At 34.9% G+C, this 18,601-nt stretch overlaps 1 protein-coding gene and 1 long non-coding RNA gene across 7 annotated transcripts; one reads left to right on the forward strand and one right to left on the reverse strand.

Moving 5' to 3' along the window:
- Positions 1–2,999: 2,999 nt before the first annotated feature.
- Positions 3,000–16,626, forward strand: LOC126714348 (IAA-amino acid hydrolase ILR1-like 4). Of its 3 annotated transcripts, XM_050414462.1 has the most exons (6): positions 3,018–3,620; positions 3,874–3,999; positions 5,535–5,849; positions 6,440–6,568; positions 7,423–7,451; positions 16,004–16,626. In XM_050414462.1, the coding sequence occupies exons 1-6, from the start codon at positions 3,261–3,263 to the stop codon at positions 16,380–16,382; spliced, it is 1,338 nt and encodes a 445-aa protein (XP_050270419.1). In that variant the 5' UTR covers positions 3,018–3,260; the 3' UTR covers positions 16,383–16,626. The 3 variants fall into 3 exon arrangements, with proteins under 3 accessions (XP_050270420.1, XP_050270419.1, XP_050270418.1); XM_050414463.1 differs by lacking the exon at positions 16,004–16,626 and having other exon boundaries at positions 3,000–3,620; positions 7,423–8,048; XM_050414461.1 differs by lacking the exons at positions 3,018–3,620; positions 3,874–3,999; positions 5,535–5,849; positions 6,440–6,568; positions 7,423–7,451 and adding exons at positions 12,257–12,842; positions 13,042–13,167; positions 14,443–14,757; positions 15,511–15,639 and having other exon boundaries at positions 15,975–16,626.
- Positions 4,284–10,111, reverse strand: LOC126714350 (uncharacterized). Of its 4 annotated transcripts, XR_007651583.1 has the most exons (4): positions 9,928–10,105; positions 9,693–9,740; positions 9,517–9,618; positions 8,680–8,950 (listed from the first exon to the last, which is right to left on the reverse strand). It is a non-coding gene; the product is annotated as an uncharacterized LOC126714350 (long non-coding RNA). The 4 variants fall into 4 exon arrangements; XR_007651584.1 differs by lacking the exon at positions 8,680–8,950 and adding an exon at positions 4,284–4,507 and having other exon boundaries at positions 9,517–9,740; positions 9,928–10,111; XR_007651585.1 differs by lacking the exon at positions 8,680–8,950 and adding an exon at positions 8,039–8,438 and having other exon boundaries at positions 9,517–9,740; positions 9,928–10,081.
- Positions 16,627–18,601: the final 1,975 nt, after the last annotated feature.

Below are 18,601 nucleotides of genomic sequence, written 5' to 3' on the forward strand. Positions count from 1 at the left end.
AAAAACTAAAAAACTTAGAAGCTCAAAACTTCAGTCAAGGCTTAAGAAGATTATTAGAGAGAGAGAGAGAGAGAATAGAGAAATTTGTGAGAGAGTTCTCTGCCATTGGTGTCCCCCGCCCCCCCCCCCCCCCCCCCCCGGGGAGGTGTTAATGAAGGGTCCCCCTTTAGAACTGAGTTTAAAGGGTATTTTAGCAAAGAAGATTAGCCAAAATCTGTCCCAACTAGCAATAAATCTTCAGAAAATCCATCTTAATATTTAGTCAAAAATGGTATGTTTAGCTTTAAGATGTTCTTGCTGTTTTTGGTAAGAGCTACTGGGGAAAGAGTAGCAGAAAATGAAGGTATTTTAGCAAGAGAAAGGTAGTTTCTTTAGTTGGTTTTGGTTTTAGCCAAACATGGAAAAATCAGTAATGCTCAAGCTACTGGGTCAACTATCATAACTGTTCTGAAAAGGCTGTCACAGCTGTCAAGAAAAGCTATGACAGCTATCATGAGACAACTGTCACAGCTGTCATAAGACAGCTGTTTGCTTTGGGCAGAAGCCAATGAGGTCAGATGGGTGATTTCAGACTGCTAGAAAGGTCATTTCATGGATTTGGCTGAAAATGGTAAGATCTCTTTCAAGGGTATCTTGCTATTTTGGGTATAGCAACTAGTTGCTGGGATTTCAGCATTAAATGGCTGATGATATCACTTCCAACCAGGTGTCAAGTGCTGAATGCATTGTTAGGGTTTAGCTGGAAATGCTTCCTTTTTTGGGTGTTTGTGTTTTTGGTACAAGGTTCCATAACAACACATTTCTAATAAGTAATAGAATGGTTGGTTGAAAGTTAAAGAAGTTTTAGAGATTTAGTCAAGGTCTCATTGTGTTGTGACTTAATCTTGGTGAGTAAGAATGGTATTTAATGCTCTGCTCTGGCAATTGGCAGAAAAATATATGGTCTGATTGTGGCAGACAGCAACTAAGTATTGGAGATATCATGAATATTTTGTATATAGTTGGAGATTAAAGATAGCCAATCAAATTAGACCATGTGTTTGAGTTAAATTTTAGCTGAAAGTAGTAATAAGATTTATGTAGAATAATATAATAAAGTTTCTAAATTTGTATAGTAACAGCTGGGGATTAAATAAACAGTTATTTTCTTAGCAGTTAGATGGTTGGAGATATTGAGTATTTATCACATGATGAATATTAAGTTTTAGGAAAAGAGCAATGAGAAATTTTATCATCTAAAGTGCTATGTGATAAGAGATACTTACTATATGTTACTGCTACACACGGACTCGTCAGAGTTTAGGGAGTTAGAGAAGACACGCCAAGCAACATGTCTCTTTAATCAACTTTAAACCGCTGGAGTTTTGCTGAACATTCTTCTTGACCCTCCAAACCATGCCTCCCAAAGTTTTCCCAAAGAGACTTATGAGCTTGGATCGTAAGCTGAAAATAAGATGACCTACCTCGGGTTTTGTTGTCATTTTGTGTAAATATGAGCTTTTGTTGAAAAAGCCGCTTGCCATGAGTATAAGAGAGGTGATATGGGCCATGAGTTTTGATTCATTGCTTAAGCCCAATCGATATGTTGATGTTGATGATATCATGGGTTATGATCCCAATTGATGAAAAGGAAATTTGTCCATGAATTCGCCTCTTGAAGTAAGGATCTCACGGGCCATGTGAGCCCAATCCATGTAATTGAATGAGATATGAGCTTATTTTGGGATTTAAAGAGATTTATCCAAAAAATTAATAATATGTTGATGTGGCATGGGTTGCCAATGAAGTAATGCCATTTAGGCCAACAAAAGAGTCCTCAACACCTACTTTATTTATTTTACCAACCCATTTTACAATTCACCCTACATCCCAGTTTTTATTTTTAGATACAACACAATAAAATAATATTTAAAAAAACTAATATCTCTCTCTTCTCCTATCTCACTCTTTCCTCTCCCCAGTAACCACCAAAAAGATTAGCTCAGCCACCCACCACCACACACACCCCACAACAACCACCAAAAAAAAAAAAGCAACCCCACAATCCCCACCACCACACACACACACACCCCAACAACCACCAAAAAAAAAAAAAAAAACTAGCAACCCCATGGTCCCCACCACCGATACACACACCACAACCACCTCTAGCATCCACCCACCACCACACACACACCCCCCCCCCCCCCAGTAACCACCAAAAAAAAAAAAAATCCCAACAACCCTAATCCCCACCACGAATACACACCACCTCTAACACACAAAAATCCACGGCCAAGTGCTTATAAGGCAAGGGTGGGAGGCATCTTTCTCCGATGTGGGATTGAGCAAATTCGTGCGGGTGGGAGCAAGGGTCGACCCTGCTCATCCCAAAGCGAACAATACCTGATTGTGGAAAGATTCGTTCCTTTCACAATATTCTATATTTAAAACCTCCATTCAAAAACAAACATAATCATAATAATGCATATTAAGCATTACTATAATTATTAAATTTCATCATTCTTATTAATAACTACCATAATTATCTCCTTTTTTTTTTCTCTTGAAAACATAACTACCATAATTATCAAAAGTCATATTTATACAAAATAAAAAATGAAAAGAATCTCATATAAAGAAAGTGAAATTAATCATTTTTTTTAGTAAAACTTTCTCGTGCATTACACAAGTTACTCATTAGCATATACTACTATCATACCATTGTATGAATCACCAAATTATGAAAGTATGTCACAAAGTCCCTTGTTATTTTTTAGCCTAACAGTTTCAATATTAATATCTTTTATTTTTTTGGTACACAATGTTAATACCTCTTCCTCTTTTTTTATGGTTGTAATTGTAAGAATACTCTCTAATGGAAACAATCAAGGTTCAAACTCCAACTAAAAAAAAAAAACCTTTCTTAATCGATGATGTGGTGCACATGGGTCGGCCCATTTTGTCAAATTATACCAATCTGATCAAGTATTAGTAATCTCCCAATGCTCTTAACGTCATTATGTGGAGTCCCATCCCGCAGGGGTTGAGTTGAGGTCACCTTCTTCGGATTTTTTAACATTTCCGCCTTTTGTAGTTTTGCAGTCTGTAGTTTGTAGTTTTGTACTTTGCCACAATCCAGTCTCCCTACTCTCAAAACAACTACCATTGCTCCTCAACACTTCTTTTAGCCTCACTCCCACCAAACCTGTTTACCAATCTTTCTCATTTTCTAATCCATTTTAAATCTCAAATCCTAAATCTTTTTCTTTGCAGAACCAATGGGTTTCTCCCAATGGCTCTCTCTGACCTTCATCTTTCATGCGTTCCTGTCTCTGCCAATTTCTTCAGAGCCCTTTCTTAGCCCTGAAGTGTTGCCTCAAATTCCAGTTAACTTCCTTGACTTGGCTAAAAGCCCAGAGGTTTTTGATTGGATGGTGGGTATTAGGAGGAAGATACATGAGAACCCAGAGCTTGGGTTTGAGGAATTTGAGACCAGTAAGCTTATTAGAGCCGAGCTTGATCAGATGGGCATCCCTTACAAATACCCATTAGCTCAAACTGGTGTTGTTGGATACATAGGAACCGGTTCACCTCCTTTTGTTGCAATCCGTGCGGATATGGATGCTCTTGCTATGCAGGTTTGCTTCAATTATGGGATTCTTTAACAGTTTAGCTAAGCTTCTTGTGTTTGACTTGTTTTTTTTTTTTTTAATGGAACTATCATGTGAAAGATTGTAACTTTTTTGTGATATATGTGCAACATGCTTAATGGCCTTGGAGCTTGGTAATTGCAATGGATGATGATTGGTCTATCTAGTAATTCCTGACTGTTTTTGGTGAGTTAGAGTTAGAAAGGAATTTTTGGTAAATGATGGAACTAGTTGGTTACAGGAGAGTGTAGAGTGGGAGTACAAGAGTAAAGTCCCTGGGAAGATGCACGCATGTGGCCATGATGCCCATGTTGCCATGCTTCTTGGTGCTGCAAAGATTCTTCAAGATCATCGCCTTGAGTTACAGGTTCCTTCTTTACTAACTTGCATAGGAATTTTACTTATCATGCTATTTGTTTCTCAATGACTGCTTATGTGTTCGGTCAATTGCAGGATGTCAATTGATGATTGTTTGAGTGTCCTATGAGATGGAATTTGGACATTGTATATTAAATAGCAATTATAAATAAAAATGGTTCATAGAGATGGACAAGTTTACTCTCATTTACAGCAACAAAAACCTCTCAAACTTTTTGGGTTGGCTATGGATCCCCTATAGACGAACTGATCACTAATTATAAACTCTTTCAGTTTAAGTAGAACATGTCTATTGCCCCCTGTTTCATTCATAGAGTTATACACAATTATTTTACTTCATACGAGTCAGGTGTTCTTATTTACAATTGTTTTTTTCCTAGCATGCACATATTAACAATTGGGTTGGCTGGCTGTCTCAAAGGGGTCTGGAAAGGATATGTCAGATCCCTTGAAATTTTCTGTTCCTGGCCAATAACTTGAGTTATTTAGTTGGAGATCTGTATTTGAAGACAAAGATATCAATTTCCTTTATTAAGATACTAAGAAAAAGATAATTTTTGTAGATTTTTATTTATGACACAGAGATTTATAAATGTTTAATTTTCTTTGAGTTAATAGAACTTATTTTGCTGAAACTGAAAACTGAAAACTGAAAATACTGTAGCAAAATAATTTTTAAATGTGTGAATAGTGCTGTGGGACCCATTTTTAATGAAAAAATTGATAAAAAATGAAATTTGTGGGTCCGTGAACAGTGCAGAAAGTCAACATTACGGTTACTGTTCAATGAACAGTAACCGCAATACTCCAAAAACGCGTGAAAACCAAAAAAAAAAAAAAAAGAACAAAAACGCAAAGTAGAAAACATGGACGTGAATAAGTTGAATACAAACACACACTAAGTATCCATTATGGCCTTTCCACATCAATAATACATATGGTAAGTAGTATTAGATTACTGGAGTACTCATGCTGATATATTTGGCTGTCAATCTTTCTTTGTGAGTGAGTGTGAAAAGTTTAGTAGCACTACTTCTTAAAAGGCTAAAATCTTACTCGTTCCAACAATTTATGTACATAACCGCAAATGGAAAAGTGCAAATCATACATACAAATTATCTAATGCTTGATATGTACTCCATAGTAGACTAACAAGCATAATAACCAGCTTTGGCAAATATATTACCCTTTAATTGCTTTTGTTCTGCATTTCTCTTTCCATTTGCTACTCTACCTATGTTAAGTTGTTGTAGTATTTGAGGTTCATTATTGAGTATTACTCTTAAGAAATGTATTAAATGTAAGGTATCGCTCACTAACTAGTGTCTCATACATAAAAAATTATTCTCTCCCTTGATTGCCTTTGCATAACCAGGAGCCAAATTAATGTTGTCTTACATCATGGTTTATGTTGCTGTAGCAGTATTCCAATATACGTGTGTTTTCTCCTTAAGAAAATTTTCATAATTAGCTCCTGTTCTTCCTTAAGAAAATTTTCATAATTAGCTCTTCTGTTTTCAAAAGGGAACGGTTGTACTCGTTTTCCAACCAGCTGAGGAAGGAGGTGGGGGAGCAAAGAAAATGTTAGATGATGGAGCACTAGAGAATGTTGATGCCATCTTTGGGATACATGTTGCTGCTTCTTACCCTATTGGTACGGTGGCCTCCAGGTCTGGCCCTATTTTGGCTGGGAATGGTTTCTTTGAGGCAGTAATAAGTGGAAAGGGAGGTCACGCAGCCATTCCCCAGCACACAATAGACCCAATCTTAGCAGCTTCCCATATAATTGTTAGTTTGCAGCATCTTGTTTCACGTGAAGCTGATCCCTTGGATTCACAGGTTCTCTCTCTATCTCTATCTCACACACACACACACACATCCTTGCATCCAGATCAAACAATTTTTAGTAAGTCATAAGAACAAAGTTTATTTCCTTGTATCATTTTTTTTTTTTTTGGGGGGGGGGGGGGGGGGGGAGGGGGGTGGGGTGGTAGCCCAAGCCTTCACATTGAAACACAAATAAAAAGCGCAGCATTACAAAGCCTATCTTATTCCTGCATCAATACCCTTACAGAGACTCCCATCAATACCCTTGGCCTTGTCATTAAGTTTTTCAAATAGTTTTCATATGTGGTATCTGTCTTGTGCTACTTCTTTAAAAAAAATCTGATTTGAAAGTTTCATTCCCCCATCTGTCTTCTGTCTTTTCAGCATCTGCAAATAGTTTCACACGGAACTAATTGCATAGATAATAATTATATATATAGCTTAGTTAGATTACTTCCTGTTGACACTACCTATTCCTATATCTACCAACATGGCAACATGCACTTGGGTTTTTTTCCCTAGCAAGTGAAAAGAAGATACATATTTTCAATTGTCAATATATTTTAATACTTTCTTTGCAATAATTTCATCTTTTATTGCAGGTAGTTACAGTTGGAAAATTCCAAGGAGGTGGTGCATTCAATGTTATTCCAGATTCTGTTACAATTGGTGGCACATTCAGGGCATTTTCAAAGGAAAGCTTTATCCAACTTAAACAAAGAATTGAAGAGGTAAATGTATTGAATGCTACTGATTCAGAGGTCCTTTATGCTATGTTTGGAAGTTTGGAGGGAGAGGAAAGTAGAGGAAAATGGTTATCCTCCACCTTATTTGAATGTTTTTAAAATTAAGTAAGGGGGAGGGGAATAATTAGTTTTCTCATAGTTTGTAATTTTGTTAATATAGTAAAGAGTAAATTTGGTAATTCATTTGATTAAGCATTTCTATGCTCTACTCTCCCTCCAAATCTCACCAATTTGGGAGAATTAAAAATGAGGGGTTAGAAGTAGTTAGAATTCCTCCAAATCCCTCTAAATCTGTCCCCCTCCTCCCTTAAAAAACATCCAAACAAGGTAATTTAACTTACTAAATCCCTCCCCCTCCTCCCTTAAAAAACATCCAAACAAGGTAATTTAACTTACTCTCCCTCCCTCCTCTCTACTCCCCTCCATCCAAACAAGCTATTAATTTTGGCAACCAATCTGCCCTTTTTTTTATTTTCCACCTTGACTAGAGGGTGGGCAACACAAGAAAGGTAGCTCTCTGATGCAGATTGGTTAAGGGGAAGAAAATATTTTAATTTTTTATGTTGTTTTCTCTTTCCCTTAACCAATCTACATCACTAACAGGGGACTAACAATATCTAGGGACTAAGTTGGGTATAGGGACCAAGTTGGTCAGTTTTGACATTTCTTGAACCTAATTGGCATCAACTCAAACCTCAGGGTAGGCTAATGAAATTTACCCAAAAGAAAATTAGAATATCCTTTTTGTTCCTAGCTTGCTAGCTCTCTTCTTATTACATTTTATATAACATACGTTCTACTCCTACATTGAATTTCAATTCTCTTAAATGCAAGTGCAGGTTATCACGAAACAAGCCAGCGTACAGAGGTGCAATGCAACTGTCATCTTCAATGAAAATGAGAAGCCCTTTTACCCAGTGACTGTAAATGACAAAGATCTGCATGAATTCTTCCAAAAAGTTGCAGGGGACATACTGGGCGCCCAGAACATATTAGATAAGCAACCGACAATGGGAGCAGAAGACTTCTCATTCTATGCAGAGGTGATTCCAGGATACTTCTTCTCTCTAGGGATGAAGAATGAGACCCAAGGAAGGTTTGAATCAGGGCATTCACCCAACTTTAGGGTCAATGAAGATGCGCTTCCCTATGGAGCAGCATTACATGCATCATTAGCCACAAGATACATCCTAGAGAAACAATCCAAACTTAATCCGCCAAAGGGAAGCATTCATGATGAACTGTGAGTGCTTTTACTGATATAAAGCACAGTCAGAGATTTTGAATTGCATTGTATATTGGATACTAGAAAATGCAACACTTGTAAATTGAATTTGTCATCGATCATTTAAGACAACCTATCTCAAGTTGAACTCCAGAATGTGCTTTTTTTTTCCCCAAGATAAGTTTATACTTTCAAATAGATGTTAAATTTGGCTGGTCCAAAATTTTTGAATTTGACTAATATATTGATTATTTTTCTGTTCATATTAACTTTGTGCATGTATGCACACGCTTACAAGTGGGGGAGGGGATTTGTAAGATCCAAAAGCTGGTTTTGTCACAACATGTTAGATCTGATCTAGATCCTAATATCCTTCATACCTCACCCAGTCATCACTTGTATCCTTTGTACCTTTGCCTTGCCTTCAACTCAGAGCCATTTCTAGCAGGATCCTTTCCATGATGGCAATGCAAGTTCTCCTTGAACTCTTGACAAAGGATTAGGAAAGAACATCTTTAGACTTGGACCAAGGTGGTCACTATGCACCTTCCTTAACTCAAAATGATTAGTAACTTTATTATTAGGGTAGCACCTTATCTTGTCAAGGGATTATTCTACTAGTCTTTTACCCTGCATCCACACGGTTATGGGATCATCTTTATTTGAAATGGATCTATTTCATGGTCCAATTATATGTTACAAATCTATTTCAAGTACCATATCATTTAAAATTTTAAATGATGTGACACTCTGTACCATTAGATCCAAAAAGTCAAAATCTTATCTATGAAGTGGACTCTCCCCATTTTCAAGTGAAATGGAAAGGATCCTATTCACACACACATATAAACACACTAAACCCACAATTGAGTGATCAATGAAACATCCTTTTTCTATACATCCATACGAAGTAAGGGTAACCAAAAGAGAGTTACATATTATAGGTTTAGGTTCTTGAGTCATTTAGCTAACTTCACTAGAAAAAAAAAATATGCAAGTTGGGTCTTCATATTACAATTAGTGATCAGGAAACTACAAACTAAAAAACCTTAGATTAATCTTTTAGGCTCTGGCTTGCGTTAAAAGGGTGTGAATGGTATTGAACTTGTGAAAAAGAGAAAGACTTGAGGATGAATTGGTTCCTGATGATAGCAGAGGAGAAAGGAGTCAATGGGTCAAGTGACTAACAATGGGGGTAAGTGGCAAAATAAGGGGGCTTATTCCAATGAAAATTTAGGGCCCGTTTGGTAAGAGATTTTTAATAACATTATTGTTGTTTTGTGAAAATACGAGTGGGTGAAAAAGTGTGTGAAAAAACATGCAATGTTGTTTAAACACTGATAATTGTTTAAACGACAGTAATCTAAGCAATTTATATATAATTTATTAAAACTAGCCTCATCACACGCGCTTCCCGCATGCGACAAGACTTTTAAAAAAAATAAAAATAAAAACTCTGTTTTTTATTTTGAAAATTTAATTTATAAGTGGATAAAACAGTTTGGAAATTAATAATAATACAGTCTTATTTTTTAGACAATATTTTAATGGGAGTTAAAATTGTTATTTTATCGAATTGTCCATTAGTTTTGTTTCTACTTAAACATAGGTAGGGGTATAAGAGTATTTTTTAACTAAAAAAAATGAGAAGGAAGCCACATAATGATTGTAAAGATAATGAAGAAAACAAAATAATGGTAAGAGTTACCATGAGTAGCGGAGCGGAGCAGAGCGGGTGCCAGGCTTCTATAAGGAAGCTCTACTTCATCAGTAGGCGTCTGGACTCTACTTCTCCAGTCCACGTGTTGCGCTTCACAATTAACCGTTTACAGCAGTAATTTATTCAAAAAAAAAAAAAAATTTATATATATATACACATTATACCTGAGATAGCGAGCGACGAGGTTGATGAATCCGTTTTTCTCATTCTCACTGCAAAAAACACAAATAGAAATATAATCAACAAGGATCAAATAAATTCAGATCTAAGATCTAATGCTCAACCTACATAGAAGATCCGAATAACAGTGAGAAATTACGAAATTCGATCGGATACAGTGAAATCGGAATCAAACAGATAGTTTGAATTTGCAGTGGAAAAGAAAGAGAGAGGAAGTACCTGATTTGGTTAAGCCCAGCTACAGCAGATTTGAGGTTATTGAGTTATAAATATTTTTTGAGAGAAGAATAGAAGTTAGAAAATTTTTATTTTTTAGAAAAAAAATCTGGGAGGGAATATAATATTAGAGCCTTATGTCTTGGCCCGGGCCCTTCTCCCAATCTTAATTTGGCGCCTCTCTTTTACTCCAAGTTGACACATTCCCCATATGCAGCCATAGTTCTTTTTAACGGAAAATCTTATATTACATAAATGTTTTAACAGTTAATATGAGATTTGTGATTCAATTTTTGTCTATATTAAAAATTAATTGGTATCTTAATTTGATGATAAAAAATTATTATCAAAAGTAAATGTTATGAATTGAAATTCTATATAAAAAAAAAAAACTAAAAAACACAATTGGTTAAAATTATATTTTTTTAAAAAAATATATGATTTCAATTATGTGGCCATGTATGGTAGTTTGAGTTGAATCTTAAGATGCTAGTACTAGCTAGCTCCAAGTGAATATTTGACTTCAAAAATTAGGGTTTGAAATCAAAAAATGCTTAGTTTAATAGTCTTTAAAAAAAAAATGCACAAGTGTTATATAATTGACACTCTTCAATGAATTTTTATCCAACTTACCCATAAAAAAAAAACCCTAGCCATATAACATCATTTTCTCCCTCTGTTATATTTTCCTCTCTTACCTCATAAATGGATGGCCCTTGTTCTTCAACCTGATAACTAACCTCTAATAACCACCCAACCATCATCATTGACTCACCGCGGCAACCACCATCGTGCCTAGCCACTTATCACACTAGCCATCATCTTCGCTCGCACCAACATATCTAACAACAGCCACATCTCACACCAACCACCAGCGTCACTCTCACCTAAAGCTTGACCTACAGATGAATTGCTCTAGTGCCCATTAGTAAGTTGAGTAAAATCCTAGCTAGACTCCCAAAAGGAATTCAATGTTTAGCAAAGTCATGTCATCATTGTTCTCCCTCCTCTCATAAAAGGTGTGGGCGTCCACATCTCCTGTGAGAGGAGGGAGGACTCCTCGCGTAAAAGTGAATAATTTCTCTCACACAAGTTAGCGGCTACTATATGTAAAACCAAAAGTGTTTGAATTTTTGTTAATCTTTTAATATTGTGCCACATAAGTAATGAATGTCTTACAATTTTACACATTTTAGATATATATTTTAATTGATTTTATATTTTAATTTATATTTAAACCCTTTATTATTAGAATATTTTTCTTGTCATATATTTCTTTAAATGGTAAATTAGATAATTCTATATGCAAAAAAAAAAAAAAAAATCATAATAAAAGCAAATATTAATAATTACCATAATTATTGAAAAGTTCATCATTCCTGTTGATAACTACCATAAATTTTTTCCTTGAAAAACATAACTACCATAACGATCAAAAGTTATATTTATATAAAATAAAAAAGCGAAAATAATCAGTTTTGTTAAACTTTCTCATACATTCTGCGCAAATTACTCGTTACTTTTAGTATATACTACCGTCATACCATGGTATGCATGACTAGATTATGAAAATGTGTCATAAAGTCTGTAAACACTGAATGCCCTTGTTCTTTTTTTTCCTTAACAACTGTAATATTAATATCCTTTTTTTATGGTATGTAATATTAATTCCCTCATTTTTATTTTATTTTTTATGTTCGTAATAACAATAGTATCCGGTTAATAAGTGCAATTAAGGTATTTATTAATAAATTATTTTATGAAAGTTTTTATATTACTTTCATGGAAAATGTAATAAAATATATATTTTTTAAAAAAAACAGTTGTTTCTAGAAAAAAAAAAACTGTTGTTTTTTTTCTTTTCCTATATAAAGTTTTTAAAAATATATATTAAACCAATATTTTTAGAACATCTATTAACTTTTTCAATAATAATAATATTTTCTGTCAATAGTTGTGTAGCTTTAAGTATCTTTTGTCTCCAAGATAAGGTTCAAATCCCAACTATAAGAAAAAAAAAAAAAAAAAAAAAAAAGGAGGAATTTCTATTGCACCACACTCACACATAGTTTTTAAAACTAAAATCATGAGTTCAAACTTAAAATCATGATTTATGTATCAAAGTAGTAAGGCGTGAAATAGACATTGATCAATAATGTGGTCCACATTCATTGGCCCAAATTGTCAAATTAGACTACACATATACAGCCTCAAGTTAAGCATTAATCTGATAATCTCCCATAGTTAGGATAGTTTTTGTTACACAGAACATGTTTATAATAGTATTTAATATCTATTCTTTTTTCTTTTTATGGGAAAAAAAATATCTATTGAGATCAGTTTCCTCAGATTTTTTAACATTTCCGCTTGTTTGTGCTTTGTAGTTTTGCGGTTTGTAGTTTGTACTTACCCACAAACCAGTCTCTTCTCTCAAAAAACTACCACTCCTCCTCAACACTTCTTATAGCTTCACTCCCACCAAACCCATTTTTCCAATCTTTCTCATTCTCTATTCCTTTTTAAATCTCAAATTCTAAATCTTTTTCATTGCAGAGCTAATGGGTTTCTCCCAATGGCTCTCTTTGACTTTCATTTTCCATGCGTTCCTGTCTCTACCAATTTCTTCAGAGCCCTCTCTTAGCCCTGAAGTGTTGCCTCAAATTCCAGTCAACTTCCTTGAATTGGCTAAAAGGCCAGAGGTTTTTGATTGGATGGTTGGTATTAGGAGGAAGATACATGAGAACCCAGAACTTGGGTTTCAGGAATTTGAGACCAGTAAGCTTATTAGAGCCGAGCTTGACCAGATGGGCATCCCTTACAAATACCCAGTTGCTGAAACTGGTGTTGTTGGATACATCGGGACTGGTTCACCTCCTTTTGTTGCAATCCGAGCGGATATGGATGCTCTTGCTATGCAGGTTTGCTTCAATTCTGGGATTTTTTAGCTAAGTTTCTTGTGTTTGACTTTTTTTTTTTTAATGGAACTATTATGTGAAAGATTGTAACTTCTTTGTAATATATGTGCAACATGCTTAATGGTGTTTGTAGTTGTAATGGATGATGGGTCTATTTAGTAATTCCTGATTTTTGGTAAATGATGGGACTTGTTGGTTACAGGAGAGTGTAGAGTGGGAGCACAAGAGTAAAGTACCTGGGAAGATGCACGCATGTGGCCATGATGCCCATGTTACCATGCTTCTTGGTGCTGCAAAGATTCTTCAAGATCATCGCCATGAGATACAGGTTCCTTTCTTTAGTAACTTGCATAGGAATTTTACTTATGATGCTCTTTACAGTATTCACTTCATTATATGTGATAGGTTTGTCTCTTTGTTTCTCAATGACCGATCATATGTGTTCAGTCAGCTGCAGGATGTCAATTGACGGTTGTCTGAGTGTCATATATGCTGCAATTTGTGCATTGTATCTTAATGGCAATTATGCATACAAATTGTTTGAAGAGATAAACAAGTTTAGTCTCAGTTTCAACAACGACAAAAGGCAAGCCTTTGTCCCAAAATTTTGGGGTTGGCTATGGATCCTCAACAGATTAAAAGAACACTCTACTTATAAACTCTTTCAGTTTACGTAGAACATGTCAATTGCCCCCTGTTTTATTCATAGAGTTATACACACAATCATTTTACTTCAAGCAGGTTAGCTGTACCTATCTACAATTGTTTATTTGCTAGTATGCTTACATATTAACAATTGGGTTGGATGACTGGCTGGCTCTGGAAAGAATACTTCTGATCCCTCGAAATTATCTGTTCATGAACAATAACTTGAGTTATTTAGTTGGGCATCTGTATTTGAAGACAAAGATATCAATTTCCTTTACAAAGATACTGAGAGAAAGATAATTTTTGTAGATTTTTATTTATGAGAGAGACATTTCTACATTTTTAATCTTCTTTGAGTTAAGTAGCCATTCTGGCCTTCCCACATCATCAATGCATATGGTAAGTAGTATTAGATTACTGGAGTGGTTGTCAATCTTCTTCGTGTGTATGTGTGTGAAATGGTTACTAGTACTACTTCTGAGAGGCTAAAAATCTTACTTGTTCCACCAATTTCTGTCCATAACTACAAATGGAAAAGTGCTAATCATATATAAAAATTACCTACTACTCGATCTATAATCTAAAGTAGACTAGCAAGCATATAAGTACCAGCTTTGGCATAAATATCACCCTTGAGTTTCTTTTGTTTCTTAATTTCTCTTTCCATTTCGTACTCTACCTATGGTAAATCATTGCAGTATTCGAGGTGCATTATTGAGTATAACATCAAAGCAATGAAAATATTACTCTTAAGAATATGCATTAAATGTAGGGTATTGCTCACTGACTAGTGCCTCGTACATGACAAATTATTCTCTCCCTCGTTTGCCTTTGCACAACTAGGAGCCAAATTTATGATGTCATATATCACTGTTTATGTTGCTGTATCATTATTGCAGTATGTGTGTGTTATCCAGAAGAAAATTTTCATAATTTGTTCTTCTGTTTTTGAAAGGGAACGGTTGTACTTGTTTTCCAACCAGGCGAGGAAGGACATGGGGGAGCAAAGAAAATGTTAGATGATGGAGTACTAGAGAATGTTGATGCCATCTTTGGGATACATGTTTCTGCTTCTCACCCTATTGGTGCAGTGGCGTCCAGGTCTGGCCCTCTTTTGGCTGGGAGTGGTTTCTTTGAGGCGGTAATAAGTGGAAAGGGAGGGCATGCAGCCATTCCCCAGCACACAATAGACCCAATCTTAGCAGCTTCCAATGTAATTGTTAGTTTGCAACATCTTGTTTCACGTGAAGCTGATCCCTTGGATTCACAGGTTCTCTCTCCCTCTCTCTCTCTCTCAAACACACACACAGACAGAGGCTTGCATCCAGATCATGCAAATTTTTTAACTTGGATTAAGTCGTAAGAACAAAGTTTATTTCCTTGTATCAGATTCTTTTTTTGGTTGAGGGAGCCTTCCCATCAAAATGAAAATAAATAGTGCAGCCTTAAAAAACCTATCTTATTCCTGCATCAATACCCTTACAGAGCTTTCCCATCAATACCCTTGGCCTTGTCATTAAGTCTTTTCTGCCTCCCACCACATATATTTTTAATATGTGGTATCTGTCTTGTACAATCTCATTATTAAAATCCCATTTGAAAAAGTTTGATTCCCCCCCTTTGGTCTTTTCAGCATGTGCTAATGGTTTCACACAGAACTAATTGCATAGATTATTGTATATATAGTTTAGTTAGATCACTTCCGGTTGAAACAACCTGTTCCTATATCTAACAACATGGCAACATGCACATGGGATTCTTTTCCCTAGCAAATGAAACAAAGATACATATTTTCAATTGTCAATTTATTATAATACTTTCTTTGCAATAATATCGTCTTTTAGAAATGCCGCCTTCTTTTTTATTTCTTAATTTCTTTTTGTTTCCCTTTATTCCATGTTGTACCCTACCATTTTTTAGTGAATGAATTATAAATATCCATAACAAGCCTTGGCAGAACGGCATCTTAGTTACTGCCTAGCTTTTTAGTTAAACTTTCAAACGTAAAAGCATAAACGTGCAGGTAGTTACAGTTGCAAAATTCCAAGGAGGTGGTGCATTCAATGTTATTCCAGATTCTGTCACAATTGGTGGCACATTCAGGGCATTTTCAAAGGAAAGCTTTATCCATCTTAAACAAAGAATTGAAGAGGTAAACGTGTTGAATACTACTGATTCAAAGGTCCTTTAATTTTGGCAACCAATTTGCCCTTTTTTGAGTTTTTCATTTTTCCCATTGACTGGAGGGTGAGCAACACAAGAAAAGTAGCTCTCCCACTACCATGCCCCCACCACAAACATTTATGAAGGCGAAATTTGGTCCCACATATCTGGGATAGCACCAAGAGACTTACAAGTAGGCTAGTTGGGGAACAAAAAGAAAATTAGAACTCTTTGTTTTCCTTGCTTGCTCTCTTCTTGTTACATTATATATAGCATATGTCCTAATCCTACATTGAATGTCAATTCTATTAAAATGAAGTTCAGGTTATCACGAAACAAGCCAGTGTACAGAGGTGCAATGCAACTGTCAACTTCAATGAAAATGATCAGGTCTTTTTCCCAGTGACTGTAAACAACAAAGATCTGCATGTACACTTCCAAAAAGTTGCAGGTGACATACTGGGCACCCAGAACGTATTAGAAATGCAACCGCTGATGGGATCAGAAGACTTCTCATTCTTTGCAGAGGTGATTCCAGGATACTTCTTCTTTCTAGGGATGAAGAATGAGACTCAAGGAAGGTTTGGATCGGAGCATTCACCCTACTTCAGGGTCAATGAAGATGCGCTTCCATACGGAGCAGCATTACATGCATCATTAGCCACAACGTACATCCTGGAGAAACAATCCAAACCTAATCCGCCAAAGGGAAGCTCTCATGATGAACTGTGAGTGCTTTTACTGATATAAAGCACTGCCGAGATTTTGAATTGCTTTGTATATTGGATACTAGAAAATGCACACCTGTAAATTGAATTTGTCATCAATCATTTAAGACAACCTATCTCGAGTTGAATTCCAGAATGTGCTTTTTTCCCCCCAAGATAAGTTTAGACCTTCGAATTGATGTCAAATCTGGCAGGTCCAAAATTTTGGAATTTGGCTAATATATTGATAACTTTTCTGTTCGTATTAACATTGTTTTTTATTTTTATTATTATTATTTTGTCTTTGTGCTGACAAGTGGGGGAGGAGGATTTGTGAGAACCAATAGCTGGTTTTGTTGCAACACGTTAGATCTTGTCGGGATCCTAATATCCTTGAATCCTCACCCTGCTGTCACTGGAATCCTTCGTAACTTAGATTGATCTTTTGGCTCTGACTTGCATTAAGAGGGTGTGAATGGCATTGAACTGCTAGGAAAGAGAGACTTGAGGATGAATTGATTCTTGATGGAGTTGTGGAGAATCCCGGAATTAAAAGCGACGAGGGTGAGTTAATGATAGCAGAGAAGAAAGGGGTCGATGAGTCGTGACTAACAAAAGAAAGGGGTCGATGAGTCGTGACTAACAATGGGGCAAATGGCAACAAGCAAGGTCATGGAGGGTTTATTCCTGTGAAAATTTAGTTGCAAACCAAACAATACATATCTGGGTTTCATTTTTAGGCATAGAGCTTGATTCTTGCTCAAATGTGGTCATCATCAGACATGGTAACTTTGAAAGTTAGGCCTACTACATTTCAAACTCTCTTCTCCCCTCCCTCCCTCCCTCTATTAAAATTCCTGAAAGAAACCTCCATTGATAAAACAAAGTTGTAATTACCATTTCCAAGTGCAATGGATTTGAGTTTAAATCCCTCAAAGGTGCCTCCATTTAGGAAATAAAGTTGCAGAATTTCATTGTATTAAAAGGCCCAATGAATTGGGATTTCCCTATTGAGCTAGGTCATTTCGGGGCAAGCGGATCAACATAGGATAGGATGAGCTTCAAGAGAAAGATTCAGAGTTCTTGCAAAGTGGAACCATGCAATACCAAACAAGAGAGAGATCTTCCAAAGAACAAAGAATTCTTGCAGTTACCATTCTTTATTTCCAAATACAACTCATGAGTGCAAAGAATTGAAACAAAGAATTCTTGCAGTTACCATTCTTTATTTCCAAATACAATTCATGAGTGCAAAGAATTGAAGACAGTATTCAAGTGAAGACTCATTCTCAATTCAAGTCTCACAATCACACTTCATACTATTTCTTAAATATTATAGTATGAAAATAAAACATTCAAGAGTTAAAACTAGGACCATAAATAAGCCGTGTATTAAAAGTTCAAAATTATTCATTAATTAAATTTCGAATGATTAAATTAAATGTTCTTAAAACAAGCTCTTTATTATTTTTTAAATAAGCTCTAACTTTCACGAGCTACTTGATTAACTTATTCTTTTTCTATATATATAATGAAACCATGACTAATATCTTTTATCTCTTCACAAATCAAACATAATAATTAAACTAAATCAAAGTTGCAATTATATTATTTGGGTTGATTGAATAGAATGATTTTTGTTTATTTATTTATTTTGGTAAACAATGATTTTTGTTTATAAACTAATAAAAATTATATTCACAAATCTTGTAGTGTTAAAAATTATATTTACATTAAGAAATTATAAATAATAATTTGATATCTTATGAACTTATTTACAAACTTACACAATCCAATCTGAAGTCCATATATAAGTATATATTTAATATATATTTTAAACACGTATAGATATAAACTTATGTATAAATATATCTTAAATCCATAGTATATATTTAGTATAAATTTTAAACACGTATATATATAAACTTATAATAATGTATAAATATTTAGTGACTCCCAATTTCTAGTAGTTTATTTGCATAGTATTTATAAAAATAAAAAATAAAATAAAAGGTTTTAGTAACTTTTATATTAAATATATGACAAAAAGCAAAAAATTAGCTTTTAAAAAAAAATTAATCAAATTTTTTGCAAAAAAAAAAAATGAGACACTCTTATATTTAAACCCGTACTAAGGAGCTTGTTCACAAACCAAGTAATTTTGTTTAAATTTAGCTCATTTTATATTCAAATCTAAAATTAGAGCTTAAACTTGGCTTGTTTGCTTATTAAATGAATAGACAA

Source organism: Quercus robur, chromosome 2 (assembly GCF_932294415.1).
Source record: "Quercus robur chromosome 2, dhQueRobu3.1, whole genome shotgun sequence".
Classification (NCBI taxonomy): Eukaryota; Viridiplantae; Streptophyta; class Magnoliopsida; order Fagales; family Fagaceae; genus Quercus; species Quercus robur.